Source organism: Scyliorhinus torazame, chromosome 3 (assembly GCF_047496885.1).
Source record: "Scyliorhinus torazame isolate Kashiwa2021f chromosome 3, sScyTor2.1, whole genome shotgun sequence".
Taxonomy (NCBI): domain Eukaryota; kingdom Metazoa; phylum Chordata; class Chondrichthyes; order Carcharhiniformes; family Scyliorhinidae; genus Scyliorhinus; species Scyliorhinus torazame.
In genome coordinates this window covers 29,598,439-29,614,463 of record NC_092709.1, presented here as the reverse complement: position 1 = coordinate 29,614,463, position 16,025 = coordinate 29,598,439, and the positions used below count along the sequence as shown (strand labels likewise).

At 43.1% G+C, this 16,025-nt stretch overlaps 1 protein-coding gene across 1 annotated transcript in view; it reads left to right on the top strand.

Annotated features, from left to right (window-relative positions):
• Positions 1 to 16,025, top strand: part of pigg (phosphatidylinositol glycan anchor biosynthesis class G (EMM blood group)) — a 42,870-nt gene that overhangs the window by 13,234 nt on the left and 13,611 nt on the right. Inside the window, exons 4-9 of the mRNA XM_072495505.1 lie at positions 2,902 to 3,090; positions 3,668 to 3,806; positions 6,642 to 6,854; positions 8,920 to 9,137; positions 12,786 to 13,067; positions 15,484 to 15,944. Of these exons, the coding sequence (XP_072351606.1) occupies positions 2,902 to 3,090; positions 3,668 to 3,806; positions 6,642 to 6,854; positions 8,920 to 9,137; positions 12,786 to 13,067; positions 15,484 to 15,944 (1,502 nt within the window). The remainder of the gene's footprint in view (positions 1 to 2,901; positions 3,091 to 3,667; positions 3,807 to 6,641; positions 6,855 to 8,919; positions 9,138 to 12,785; positions 13,068 to 15,483; positions 15,945 to 16,025) is intronic.

Below are 16,025 nucleotides of genomic sequence, written 5' to 3'. Positions count from 1 at the left end.
ACTTGGGGGAGATAAGGTGGAGAAGTAGGCTGCAAGTGTTGGGCACACTGGATAAGTGGGGCTTGTTCAAGGATCAGCTACTGCGTGTTCTTGATAAGTATGTACCGGTCAGGCATGGAGGAAGGCGTCGAGCGAGGGAACCGTGGTTTACCAAGGAAGTGGAATCTCTTGTTAAGAGGAAGAAGGAGGCCTATGTGAAGATGAGGTGTGAAGTTTCAGTTGGGGCGATGGATAGTTACAAGGTTGCGAGGAAGGATCTAAAGAGCGAGCTAAGACGAGCAAGGAGGGGACATGAGAAGTATTTGGCAGGAAGGATCAAGGAAAACCCAAAAGCTTTCTATCGGTATGTCAGGAATAAGCGAATGACTAGGGAAAGAGTAGGACCAGTCAAGGACAGGGATGGGAAGTTGTGTGTGGAGTCTGAAGAGATAGGCGAGATACTAAATGAATATTTTTCGTCAGTATTCACTCAGGAAAAAGATAATGTTGTGGAGGAGAATGCTGAGCCCCAGGCTAATAGAATAGATGGCATTGAGGTACATAGGGAAGAGGTGTTGGCAATTCTGGACAGGCTGAAAATAGATAAGTCCCCGGGACCTGATGGGATTTATCCTAGGATTCTCTGGGAGGCCAGGGAAGAGATTGCTGGACCTTTGGCTTTGATTTTTATGTCATCATTGGCTACAGGAATAGTGCCAGAGGACTGGAGGATAGCAAATGTGGTCCCTTTGTTCAAAAAGGGGAGCAGAGACAACCCCGGCAACTATAGACAGGTGAGCCTCACGTCTGTAGTGGGTAAAGTCTTGGAGGGGATTATAAGAGACAAGATTTATAATCATCTAGATAGGAATAATATGATCAGGGATAGTCAGCATGGCTTTGTGAAGGGTAGGTCATGCCTCACAAACCTTATTGAGTTCTTTGAGAAGGTGACTGAACAGGTAGATGAGGGTAGAGCAGTTGATGTGGTGTATATGGATTTCAGCAAAGCGTTTGATAAGGTTCCCCATGGTAGGCTATTGCAGAAAATACGGAGGCTGGGGATTGAGGGTGATTTAGAGATGTGGATCAGAAATTGGCTATCTGAAAGAAGACAGAGGGTGGTGGTTGATGGGAAATGTTCAGAATGGAGTTCAGTCACAAGTGGAGTACCACAAGGATCTGTTCTGGGGCCGTTGCTGTTTGTCATTTTTATCAATGACCTGGAGGAAGGCGCAGAAGGGTGGGTGAGTAAATTTGCAGACGATACTAAAGTCGGTGGTGTTGTCGATAGTGTGGAAGGATGTAGCAGGTTACAGAGGGATATAGATAAGCTGCAGAGCTGGGCTGAGAGGTGGCAAATGGAGTTTAATGTAGAGAGGTGTGAGGTGATTCACTTTGGAAGGAATAACAGGAATGCGGAATATTTGGCTAATGGTAAAGTTCTTGAAAGTGTGGATGAGCAGAGGGATCTAGGTGTCCATGTACATAGATCCCTGAAAGTTGCCACCCAGGTTGATAGGGTTGTGAAGAAGGCCTATGGAGTGTTGGCCTTTATTGGTAGAGGGATTGAGTTCCGGAGTCAGGAGGTCATGTTGCAGCTGTACAGAACTCTGGTACGGCCGCATTTGGAGTATTGCGTACAGTTCTGGTCACCGCATTATAGGAAGGACGTGGAGGCTTTGGAGAGGGTGCAGAGGAGATTTACCAGGATGTTGCCTGGTATGGAGGGAAAATCTTATGAGGAAAGGCTGATGGACTTGAGGTTGTTTTCGTTGGAGAGAAGAAGGTTAAGAGGAGACTTAATAGAGGCATACAAAATGATCAGGGGGTTGGATAGGGTGGACAGTGAGAGCCTTCTCCCGCGGATGGAAATGGCTGGCACGAGGGGACATAACTTTAAACTGAGGGGTAATAGATATAGGACAGAGGTCAGAGGTAGATTCTTTACGCAAAGAGTAGTGAGGCCGTGGAATGCCCTACCTGCTACAGTAGTGAACTCGCCAACATTGAGGGCATTTAAAAGTTTATTGGATAAACATATGGATGATAATGGCATAGTGTAGGTTAGATGGCTTTTGTTTCGGTGCAACATCGTGGGCCGAAGGGCCTGTACTGCGCTGTATTGTTCTATGTTCTATACCATCGATGGGGGGGCATACCATTGTTAGGGGGAGTGGGGGGTGGGTGAAGGGCAGGTATGAAGGGCCTCCTAAAGGTTGGGGGCATGAAGGGTGGGGGTCCTGAAGGGGTGGAGGGGGGGGGGGGGGGCCTGAAAAGGTTTGGTGGGGAGGCCTGAAAGGGATGGGTCCCTCAGTAATCCCATTGCATGGTGTGCTCACTTTGGGGAGGGAGGTATGTGGGGTAATTCCCATTTGTGCGTGGGGTGACGTAACCCATGGGTGGGGTGTGGGGGGGGACGGGGGGACACCCTGAAGCTCATTTAGAGATCGGGGCACCCTTTCAAAAAAAATCCACCTAACCTGCACATCTTTGGACTGTGGGAGGAAACCGGAGCACCCGGAGAAAACCCACACACACACGGGGAGGATGTGCAGACTCCGCACAGACAGTGACCCAAGCCGGAATCGGACCTGGGACCCTGGAGCTGGGAAGCAATTGTGCTAACCACAATGCTACCGTGCTGCCTTAATGGCGGCCCAATTTCTGAGGAGCTAGTTTCGCCAGCAAGTTCAGTTCCCCATTCTAATTGTGGGCTATACTGGGGCCCAAGGCCCAATAAGATGACTAGATGTGGGTAAATACCGGTCTGGATCTCACCCAAAAAACTGGCAAGAAACACACATTCGTCCAAAATGACACTTGGAAATGTTTTGGTTAAATTGCGCTGCTTATCTTTTTAAATAAATGTTTGCAGCCGTTATTATATACTCCAGTACACAGTGTATCTTTTCTTAACAGGTGGATGAAAATGTAACAAGGCACTTGGACACGGTATTAAAAAGAAATGACTGGGATTTATTAATTTTACATTACCTTGGATTAGATCATATTGGCCATCTGGCTGGACCAAATAGTCATCTGGTTGGACCAAAACTTAGTGAAATGGATAACATTGTTCAGAAGATTCATCTAGCACTACTGTCCAAGGTTTGTGGAGTGTCAGTAGAACTCTCATTTGTGCTAAAATGACTAATAAGGCTAATGGAATGCTGGCTTTATCTGAAAGGGTTTGGAATTCAAAAGGGAGAAAGTGGTCCTTCAGTTGTGCAGAACCTTGGTCTGAGCTTACCTGGAGCACTGTTCAATTTTGGACGTCAACCTTGATGAAAGATATACCAACTCTGGAGGTGTTAAAGCACAGGATCACCGGAAAGATAGCAAGACTTATTTGTTAAATTATGAAGCTTCTTAATTTATGCGGTCTACTACTTGCTTGCCCGCCAATCATTTTCTCTCTAGTCCCTTCTCTCACTCCCACCTGTTCCCTTCTGTAGATTCTGCAGTCTCCACCAAACCTGTTCTGCAATGGACTTTCCTAGTTTTGTTGTGAATCTGTCGTAGGAGATCATGCGTTTGTGAAACCAGCCAGTTGTGGAATTTAATTCCACGTGCCCACTTAGGAGCATTGCACATTAAAAAATTTATTTGTGTTTGAAATGAGCTGCAACTTATATCCAGTGTATTGGTATAAAGGCCTGTGCTTTTTTTGGCTGGCAATTTACAGGAAGGTGAAACCTCTCTGCCTAGTTTGTTGATATTGTGTGGAGATCATGGAATGTCAGACTCGGGTAGTCATGGAGGATCGTCAAATCATGAAGTGAATACTCCATTGGTTTTGCTCAGTCCAGCTTTCAGAAAAAAAGGTGAGGACCAGAAAGAAGTTTCGAATGACCATTATAAAAATACTGTTTTAGCACGTTATGCATTATTTTGGTTCTTTAGTTGCTGAGCCTTTCCAGTATTTCTTTTATTTAAGTTTTAGAATTCAAAACTTTTGAAAATTCTCTCAACTGTATTCAAACCATGATTGTTCCTCTGCATGGCTGAGATTATAAATGAAAGTAAAATATGACCACATTCATGAGCAAGATTATCTCCAATTCTTTGCATTTTATTGTGTACTTGCGTTGTGATTGATACGGTTTGCTAAATAAAAATGTGAGTTGTCCATTCTTGCATCCAGTCAGAAAAGCATCACCCCAATTAATTTAAAAATCTTTATTGTCACAAGTAGGCTTACATTAACACTGCAATGAAGTTACTGTGAAAAGCCCCTAGTCGCCACATTCCAGCGCCAGTTCGGGTACACAGAGGGAGAATTCAGTCTGTCCAAATTACCTAACAGCACGTTTTTCGGGACTTGTGGGAGGAAACGGAGCACCCGGAGGAAACCCATGCAGACACGGGGAGAACATGCAGACTCCGCACAGATGGGAATCGAACCTGGGACCTGGCGCTAATCTTAGCTCTTCCATTTTTTAGAGCTCAGAGTGGAGCTGGCAAGCTGAATGAGGCCTGTTTTGTCCTGAGAGCACATACCTATTAAACCATCCAAGTTCGTGTTACGTCTTAGACCATTTAAATTTATGTAGTTTAGGAATAAACTTTCATCCCATCATTCTGCATTCCATTTGAACCCAGAGGTAAAACCAACATTTTAACACACTATCCCCTTTGTCGCTCTTTTTACCCCTCCCCATTCTACTGACTACCTCCGCAAAGATCTCACTTTCATTTTTTCTTTCATTAGTACACTGGTTATATTGGAAAGTATAAAGTCAAGGAGTTTCTTTCAGAGACAGTGAGTATTACCTGCCCACATGGAAGTTGTCCTGAATCATTTTCAGTTAAAATTAATACCTCCTGGATTCAAACCAAATGTAGAATGATGAGAGAAATGATTCCTCTCCAACTGCACAGACTGAAATGATCAAGTCACCTTTTTACTCTGTATTGTATCCAGTTCATTCAGGTCCTTTGTAAATCCTGCCTGATACCAACCCCATCTCATTTTGGTTTGAGTTCAATTTGCCCAACTCATTTGCTAAGCATGATTTAATGATCCTTCGGTAACCATTTTTACCGATTTCTTGGTTGTACGTTTTATTAGTTTACACATTTGGAATGGGACTTGAAGCCACACCCTCCCCATTCAGAAGAGCCTGCAGCCAAGCAATGTTGTGTAGTTGAACTCATTGTACTGGTTTAAATGTGAGAGCTTATCGATGCAGCAAAACATTGTTGGAAGTGTGGCAGCCACCTGCAATATAGCTTACACTGTATTCTAGTCATCTTCATTTAGCTAATCTTAACCAAGTTCTTAGTAGTACAACCGTGTTGGTTTGTGGGCCCTTCATTGTTAAGGATATTGACCTGGTCTAAAGTTCAGTCACAACATTTCTTTAATGAAATAAGGCAGAACAAGTTCATTTAATTTTCAGGTAAACTATAGCTATAAACTCTAGTTGTGATTTACAGTCTAACTTAATTTATTTACTTCCTGTATTAAGACTGGATGTGTGACGCACGATAAATTCTTCTTTTAGCTGTTGGTCTTCAGGCTGTTGTCTCCATTTTTTTCCATCTCTCCTTTGTCTCTTGTCTTGTTTGTTCTTGCCTTGTTTTCTATATTTCTCCACCATGTAAATCTGATTGGGAGGCCCTCCTTTCTCCTGGCTTTTATCCAGTTAACCACTCCCTCTCCTCACCATTTTTTGCCTCATGGTGATTATGCTTTTCTTAAACAAACAGGAGTAGTTTATGTGGCTGTTGTAGCTTACTAGTTTACATATCGCCCTTTGTGTACGCCACTGTAACTCAAGGCTTTTACATCCCGTTCTTTCTTATCTCGTAGAGGTACATTCCATTCTTGCACAAGCAGCCTTCAAGATCTCTGCTTTTTGCTACAGTAAACAGCAAAACTTGACATCAACTCTCAAAATTCCTTAATCTTGGCACATTTTCTGTACTGTACCCTACTTCTAAGGTTCCCACTTAATTATATTGCCAAGATAAGTTCTAATAATGTTGGATGTTAGTTTTTGATAATAAAATGAGATTTTAACAATTAATATTCTGGTTCATCACATAATCTTGCAACAAGAAACACAGAAAAACTGGAAAATATGCAAACAACGTCGTTTAGGATCATTTAGAATTTCCATTGTTCTGTTCAATGTCATGGGTCAAATGCAATGGAGGACATTTTCCCCATTTTGTGTGTCAGTTGATGTTGAGAAAAAATACCTTTTTCAAAAGAGCCCTGCTTCCAACTCGTCTCGAACTGGCACTGTCATGTTCCAGCAGACGGGTAGAGTATAACTCCATTAAGGAATGTTTCAGAATAACCTTTAAAAATCTTGTTTTATAACATTCACTCTGTAATGATTCTGCTCTTGACTGTCATCTAGGCCTGTATCATTTAGAAACTAGCAAAAGCTTTAACTGAGGACACGTTATGCTGAATTATTGAAAAATGGCACTGAATATTAATTCCTCGTAAATCGTAAACCTGGCATTGGCTCATGAAGGATTCTGTTACATAGTTTTGCTGATCAGAGTTATGGAATGAAGGTGGCATTCTACTATTACATTACCCTCATTGGGAATAAAATTCTATGGAGATAATGTTTGTACAAGATTACAATTTTAAGATACTTGATGAGATGTTTGTTTCACTTTTCTTATCTAACTTCCAGATTCCTTCGTTGTTTCTGAATATGTGGAGCAGACAGACCTGACTTCCACTTTGGCATTAGGATTTGGTTTGCCTATTCCACGGAACAATTTGGGGCGCCTCATCCTAACTGTCCTTGAGGAGAAATCTTTAAGGGAAAAACTTAGATATTTGCACCTTAATGGATACCAGCTTAGTAAGCTGGTTGAAGAGAGTATTCCGGCGTATGAAAAAGGTAATGTCAGACAACAAGCACTACATTGAATTTTGGATGAGCCAAACATTAGGGTTCACACCAATTTCTTTATTTTTTAATAAATTTACAGTATCAATTATTTTTTTTCCAATTAAGCGCCAATTCAACTAACCTGCACATCTTTGTGTTGTGGGGGTGAAACCATTACAGACATGGGGAGAATGTGCAAATTCCACACGGACAGTGGTTTCACACCAATTCTAAAGGTGCTTCTTTTGTGCTTCTTCAATTCAGAGTATTTTGCGTTCCTGGGTTTCATTGGCCCACCTTCGGGAGTCGTGCCCTCAGCAGTCTAGTTCCAAAGCCCTGGAGTTCACTTCCTAAACCCCTCTACCTCTCCGCAGTTTCTCATTTAAGATACTCCTTAAAAGCTACCTCTTTGACAAAGCTTTTGGTTATTGAGGCACGATCAATTTGACTGGAGATGAAGTTGAATCCAAACTGAGGCTTTATTACTATCAGATGTGTGGCCTCCCACAGCAGCTGACGAAATGGCTGCGAGCTGGAGGCCATGCATATTTATAACCCGGCTCCTGGGCGGAGCTAGCATGCAGGGGCCATAGGTGAACCTGTAGTACAGGTTCTACCGTACAACCTCTAATATCAGAACACAGTGGTTTACCACAGTTGTTGCCTTAATATCTTATGTAGTTTGGTGTAAGACTTTGTCTGATAATGCTCCTATGAACGGTCTTGGGATGTTTCACTGTTTAAAGGCACGACCAAAATGAAAGTTGTTGAAAATGTCTCTGCGATAAGTCACTGTGCCCAGTTGACATACATTCTAGGTTTATGAAACAATTGGAAGAAATAACAGAAGCTCTCAATGCAATTTTTCAAATTCGTTAGATACACACATTGGGTGTGGGAATAGCAAACGCTATTCATTCCAAAAGGAAAGCAGCATAAACTAAAAGAAAAGGAAGAGCTGCATTTATATAGCATTTTTCAAAACCACCAGGCAACTCAAAGCTCTTTACAGCCAATTAAATACTTTTTGAAGCGTAGTTTCTATTGCAATATAGGGAATGCACTAGCCAATATGTGCACCGCAAACCCCTGCAACGAGCAATGTGACAATGACTAGATAATCTACTTTTGTGTGATGTTGATTGAGGGATAAATATTCAAATCACTCCCCTGCTCTTCTTTGAAAATGGTGCCATGGGATGTTTTACATCCACGTGGCGTGGGCAGATTGGGCCTCAGTTTAAACTCTCACCCAAAAGCTGGCCTCATTAACAGTGCAGCATTCCCTCAGTACTGAGTACAGTATCAAATCCCTTGACTATGTACTGAAGCCCTGGATTGGGACATGAATCTGGAACCTTGTGATTCAGAGGCAAAAGAACCACCAACTGAGCACAGCTAACACTGTCTGTAAACTGCAATTATAGACCAGTTCTTTGAATCTCAGTTGTGGATGAACTCTCAAAGTCCATAATTTGAGAACAAATTAATGTTTATAAGTGCCAACATAAGGCTGTTTAATGTTAAGTTGCATTTAAGAAATTAGGACTTTTTGGATTGAATGCCGGAGAGACGGAAGGAATGCAATAGATGCAGAAACTTCAGAATTCATTTTATGATGTGTCACACAGACGTGCTAATAAAATCTAGATTTGTGAGTTACTGGCCAGGGATTTTACAGCCTCCTTCCACCCGCCAGTATATTATGGTCCCACTGAAGTAAACTGCAATTTAAATGGTTTGCTGCATCCGTCGGATGAGGGGGAGAAAGGGGAGATGGGGTGATATGCTGTGGTGCAGCCATAAAATCCTGGCCCGCAATTTGGTTGCTAGCCAAGATCAAAGAGTGTTATTTGGATCGGAGACATTATATCTTGAGATTGGGGCTGTGCCTTTTAGCCGTCCACTAAGCCCATCTTCAGGCTTTCTAGCTGTGGTGTTTTTTTCCCCTTACAGGACAGGAGCGGTTTGCCCCTTCATTTGGTCATAACTTATTATTACGGGAAACTGGGTTGTTGACAACTTTTATTTTGATACCTTGCCACAGCCTGATTAACGTTTTTGTTATTTGCAGATTATGGGTATGAATTGTTTGGAATAGCACAAAAATCTCATGGTTCGTGGATCAAACTTTACTTGGAAGGTAATACTTCGGAGACTCTTGCAAACCTCGGAAAGAAGGTGCTGAGGCAGTATTTGGATGCCTTGAAGTTCATGAGTTCTTCACTTTCCAAAATTGTGGCACAGTATGATATGTACTCAATGATTGTGGGAGCAATTATTGTGGTGGAGGTAGGAGCTACTGCACAATATTGATTTATCTTTTCTAACCCTTCCTTGTTCCCAATATTTGATTGTTTTACAGTATTATATAGTACAGCGAGAGGATAGTGGCCTATGAGTTGGATTGCAAAGTGTCAGTTTTACAGGCAGGCAGCATGTGTGCACTCTTTCTGTGCTGGAAGTTCACCACCTATCATAATGGTAAAAGCCACTTTGTAAGTGTCCAGGACTGACCCCTAAATTAAGCATTAGGCTTTTGGTTTAGGTAGAAAGGCCTGTTTACACCCTCTTTCATAATATTTAAGACCGTAAGAAATCAGAACAGGAGTAAGCCTACTCCACCATTCAATAGGATCATGGCTGATCGACATTCCTCACTTCCACTTTCCTGCCCTTTCCCAGTAACCCTCGATTCCTTTCCTGATCAAGAATCGTATCTATCTCAGCCTTAAATATACACAAAAACCTGCCCCAAATATACACAAGGACTCTGCCCCACAGATCCCTGTGGCAAGGCAATGGGGCGGCACAGTGGTTAGCACTGCTGCATCAAAGCTCCAGGGTCCCGGGTTCAACCAGCCTTGGGTGACTGTGTGGAGTTTGCACTTTCTCCCCGTGTCTGCGTGGGTTTCCTCAGGGTGCTCCGGATTCCTCCCACAGTCCAACGATGTGCAGGTATGGTGGATTGGCCATGATAAATTGCCCCTCAAGTGTCCAAAAAGGTGAAGTGGGGTTACGGGTAGAGGCATTGGCTTAAATAGGGTGCCTCTTTCCCTCCTAAATGTAATTGACAAAAATCACAAGGCTATAGCTTCAGATCCCGCTCTTGGGATTTGAGCACACAATGCAGACCAACATTTCAGCGCAATGCGGGGTGAGCACAATTTTCCAAGTGAGCTGTTGAGTGATAACTTTGAGTATCTGTGCCGGTAGGTGATGAAGGTCTTGCGAAACTATCTACAGGACAGCAGGGAATTTGTTCTGTGTTTTAGTCAACTTTTCTCCCTCAACCAACACCAGTCAGAACAGATATTCTAATTATACAGTTGCCATCAAACTGAAGCTGTGCTGCCAACAAAAAAGTAACTGCATGATGTGGAATGGACCACTTGAAAGAATGATGGAAGCAGATTCAATTGCAAACATTTAGGTAAACATTAGAATCGTAAAATCACACAACGCAGAGGTGCTTATTTGAAAGAGCTGTCCAGTTAGTGCTGCTCTTGCTCTTATCCCAAAGCCTTGCAATCATCTTCCTTTTCTTTTTAAAAAAAATAAAAAAATTTATTGAGGTATTTATATATTTACACATCAAACTCAACCATAAAACAAAACAAGCCAACAGGGCTACAAATAATCAAACCAACTAAATACCTAACACCCACCATCTTGCCTCCCGTTCCCCAACTGCCCTACCTCTTTTTTTACCCCCCTCCAACTCCCCCCTGCTGACATCTTAACTATTCTCAAAGAAGTCGATGAACGGCTGCCACCTCCGAGCAAACCCCTCCACAGACCCTCTCACGGCGAACATTATCTTCTCCAGCCGAAGAAACTGCCAGGTCACTCACCCACACCCCTCCGGTTTTGACGGCCCGAGTTCCTCCATTCCAATAAGATCTGTCTCCGGGCTACCAGGGAGGCAAAGGTCAAGACTTCGGCCTCTCTCGCCCCCTGGACTCCCGGGTCTTCTGGCACGCCAAAGATGGCCACTTCTGGACTCGGGACTACCTTTACCTTCAAGGCCTCCAACATAACGTCGGCAATCCCCTGCCAGAAACCCCCAAGCTTCGAGACAGGCCCAAAACATGTGGACATGATTCGCGGGCCCACCCGCGCACCGCCCACACCTATCATCCACCCCTTCAAAAAACTTGCTCATCCTGGCCACAGTCATATGTGCCCTGTGGACCACTTTGAACTGAATAAGGCCTTGCACACAACAAGGATGCTTTCACCCTCCTCAAAGCTTCCTCCCACATCCCAGCCTCCACCTCCCTCCCCAACTCTTCCTCCCACTTACGCTTCACTACCCCTATTGGGGCTTCCTCCCAATCCATCAACTCCTTATAGATTTCCGACACTTTACTCTCACCTACCCCTGTTTTTGACACCATCTTGTGCTGTAGCCCCTGGGGTGACAGGCGAGGAAAGGACAAAATCCCTCTCCTGCAAATACCGTAACCCATTCCTGACAGGCAACTCAAATTCCTCTACCAACCCCATCAAGCTTGAGAAGCTGCCCCTCACGAATAGGTCCCCAAACCGCTCAGACCCCACCTGTCGCCACCTGATACCCTCCATCCAGCCCCTCCAGAGCACATCTTTGATTCTCGCATAACAGTGCCCAAACCGAGCCTCCCACCAGCCTAAGGTGCTGCCGCCACTGTCCCCACCCCCTCAGGACCGCCACCCCACCACCACCGGGCTTGTGGAGTACCTGGCCGTCGAGAACAGCAATGGCGCTGTCAAGTGTCTTTTCAAGAGGCTGCCTCCATCTGTTCCCACCCACACTGACCCTTCCCCCACTACCCACATCCTAACCATAGCTATATTCGTCATCCAGTAGTAATTCATCAAATTTGGAGGGTGCTAACCCGCGCCCTCCTCGACCCCATTCCAGCAGCATCTTCTTCACCCGCCCAGACAAACCCCCAAATCAGTGCATTCACCCTCCTAAAAAAAAACCTTAGGAATGAAGATCGGGAGAATCAGGAACACAAACAAGAACCTCGGGAGGATCGTCATCTTCACCGATTGCATCCGTCGCGCCAGCGGAGAGCACATCCCTCCTCCATTTTCCTTTTCAAACACATGTCCAATTGCCTTCTAAACGTTGCGAATGAATCTGCTTCCGACAGTCTTTCAAGTCCCATTCTGGCAAATATGCAAATTATTTAGTGCATAGTAAAGAATTATAAGGGCGGCACAGTGGCGCAATGGTTCGCACTGCTGCCTACGGCACTGAAGACCTGGGTTCGATCCCGGCCCCGGGTCACTATCTGTGTGGAGTTTGCACGTTCTCCCCGTGACTGCATGTGTCTCACCCCCAGAACCCAATGGTGTGCAGGGTAGGAGGATTGGCCACACTAAATTGCCCCTTAATAGGAAAAAATAATTGGGTACTCTTAATTTATTTTTAAGAAAAGTTAAAGAATTATCTTTACGGAGCAGCTTTCTGAGAGAACAAATCTGAACCACCACAACTCACACCTGCAGCTGTGCAAGATGGAACTTTAGATTGGATTGGATTTGTTTATTATCACGTGTACCGAGGTACAGTGAAAAGTATTTTTCTGCGAGCAGCTCAACAGATCATTAAGTACATGAAAAGAAAAGGAAATAAAAGAAAATACATAATAGGGCAACACAAGATACACAATGTAACTACATAAACACCAGCATTGGGTGAAGCATACAGGGTGTAGTGTTAATGAGGTCAGTCCTTAAGAGGGTCATTTAGGAGTTTGGTAGCAGTGGGGAAGAAGCTGTTTTTGAGTCTGTTTGTGCGTGTTCTCCACCTGAGCTCCAGAAGTGCAGATGCCTGTATCGATACCAACAGTATGATTATCGTATTAATAGAAATTTGCTTTATGCTCTGTCTTCATGTGGCAAATTCATTAGTATCTAACTTGTTATATTTGTTTATATTTTTAGGTTATTTTCCTTCTGATAGTAAGTACTCCAGAGGCACTGGGCAGCACTGCTGAATTTGAAGTACCGCTTTCATCACCATTCTACTCCCTCCTGTTTTATCTGCTGTGCCTGATGTTCGCAGCTATTCACGTTGTTGTATGTACATCGATGAAAACATCTTGCTATTTTTGTAACGTCTCCTGGTTATTGGCTGCGACAGTGATTGCGCTGATATCTGCCCTGCAGTGCGTGCTCCTTTCAACTCTTTGGAAGCGTTTTACAAATGGGAAGCACCAACATAAAGTGAGTCACTGATGTTGAAATGTATCAGAAGGTAGAGGAAGATATCAGCAATTAAACTTAAAACAAATTGAGGTTTAGACATTATGCAAAGGACTGTACATGTGCATATGTATGTGTTTATAGATGAGATCTTCACAAGGTAACATTTGCACCTGAAGCCAAAATTCTTCTAAACTTTGAAAAGCTAGCTACCGCAAATATTTAGATTTTGCTGAATATATATTTTAATCCCACACCATAAAACGGCAATGTCCAGAGGAAGTGACTTGTGACTCATGAATGGACTTGCTTGATCAGGTTTTTTTTCATTTTATTTTGCCCCATTTCTTTTTTTTAGATACATTTAGAGGTACCCGATTCATTTTTTTTCCAATTAAGGGGCAATTTAGCGTGGCCAATCCACCTAGACTGCACATCTTTGGGTTGTGGGGGCGAAACCCACGCAAACACGGGGAGAATGTGCAAACTCCACATGGACAGTGACCCAGAGCTGGGATCGAACCTGGGACCTCGGCGCTGTGAGGCAGCTATGCTAACCACTGCGCCCCCGTGGTGCCCACATTTTGCCCCATTTCTGCAGTTGCTGCAGATCTTACAACCCTGGAGAATGTGGTGTGAACACTTTCAATAGGAGGTATAGTTAATTCTTTAAAAGATCAAAGGAATTGGCAGATAGATAGTGATGGGATAAGAGAATGGGTTAAAAAGCAGCAGATGACACTCTTATAAAAGTGATACATCTTGGTTTTCAAAAAAAGCAGTGATAATTATACTGTGACTAAAAGTGAGCTCTATTGTGTGGAAGAGCAGAAATATTTCGAGGTAGAGGCCACAGCATATTAAAGGCAGTACCTTTGACTGATAAGACCATTAAAACAAATTCTAGGTTTTATCACAAGTTGGATAAAAAAGATCTTAGTTCACTGTGTGAAGTAATGGGATTTATGAGAAGTGCTGTGCGGAGTAACAGAAGTGTAATGAGCAGCGCGGATTCACTAGAATTTTGCCTGATACAAGGAAATACAAATACAAAGAAAAACGTACAAATGTTATACTTTCTGTTAAACAACACAAATAATAGGGAAATATGGCAGTCGTGTTTAAAAGCAGGGTATAAAGAGGCAGACTGATGACCATGAGCACACAATTTAGGGTATAGTAAGGAGGGGAGTTTTGCACTATCGTACGTGTCACCTTTTTGATAAAACATTAAATCAAGTCTGTGCTCTCAGGTAGACGTAACAGATGAGGAGAAGTTATCCATGCAGTGCTGGCCTGTATTTATCCCTCAACCTACATCATTAAAACAGATTATCCACTTTATTTTCCAACTTTACAACCATGACTACAATTCAAAACTACCTCCTTGCCTGTGAAGTGCTTTGGAATACCCTGAGGTTGTGAACGCCACTATGCAAATGCAAGTTCTTTCTTCTTTCTTAATTGAGCAGTCTGGAAGAAGGGGCCATGAGCACAAGGTTAAATTGAAGAAAGTTAGAATATTTGGCAACAGAATTTTTTGTAGCTGCGGAATTTACTTCCTGGATTTGCGGTTGAAGCGAAAATGAAGTTAACTTTCAAGTTCAGATTGGGTTGGTGGCTCTAGGGAAAGGGGAACAAGACTGTGCAATGATGTGCTCGTGCGAAGGCTAAATGCCTGCTTGGTGCTGAAATTTCATTATGTTAAAACTTCCTCTGTAGCTGCCTGGGTAGCATTTTTGCTTTTATTGCATTTGAAAGATTTAACATTAGTATTCACTCTTCGTTGCAATAAGTAGTCCAACATTCCCTTACCGGTACTTCATATACTTGAGTTGGCAGCATTAATGTTTTGGATCAGTTGTAGGGCAGTTATTCGAATGTGAGTAGAATGTGAATCATGCATGTGTTATACTGATTGATTGATATTTATTGTCACATGTACCGAAGTACAGTGAAAAGTATTTTTCTGCGGCCAAGGGATGTACACAGTACATACATAGTAGACAAAAGAATAATCGACAGAGTACGTTGTCAAATGGTACATCAACAAATAATGATTGGTTACAGTGTGGAACAAGGGCCAGACAAGCAATACATGAGCAAGAGCAGCAAAGGGCATCGTGAATATTGTTCTTACAGGGAACAGATTAGTCTGAGGGAGGGTCGTTGAGGAGTCTAGTAGCCATCAGGTATTGAATAAATTCAGCTAACCCCGCGGTTCAGCTATTTCCATTTGAGATTATTTACTGTTCCTACTATGATTCTATTTTAATGAAGCCTGAAGCTTGACTGAATTTGTTACGATTGACTGAATTTTTTCTGATTTCTGCCATTACAGATTAACACGAAAATCAGTGACAATTGTTGAACAAATCCATGAAAGGTTTATTGTTAAGTTCTTGTTAACTAGTACTATGTTTTCTTTCCCAAACAGAGTTGCGCAACAGTTGATTCTAACTGGTCTGAGCTAGATCTGCTTCTATTACTTGGGACTTTTGGACATACTCTGAGCTTCGGTTCCAGCAGTTTTATTGAAGAAGAACATCAAACATGGTACTTTCTACTCAACACGCTTTTGTTAGTGCTCTTCCAAGATGTCTGCAGGAAATATTTTGCAGCCAGTGACCCCAAAGGGAAACCAAACCAAAGCGGGAAACCGGAAGACACTTACTGCAATGAACAGCAAACCACTATCCAAGACTTACTCGGAACTTCCTCTTGTGACCAAGTAGATGATAAATCCAAAGCTTACATACGATCAGGTGGAAGCTGCGAAAAGTGGTTGGCCTTATCGAGCCCCTGGGTTATCCTTGTATTTTGCCGAGTACTCCGCTGCCTGAACCAGACTGGCATCAAATGGGCTCACAAACCAGACTTTGGCCACTGGCTGACCAGGTAGACACAAATAGAGGATTGTATCTCGATTCTTACTTTTGTTTTGATTATTATGGGCCAGGGTTTAGAGAATACCAAAGT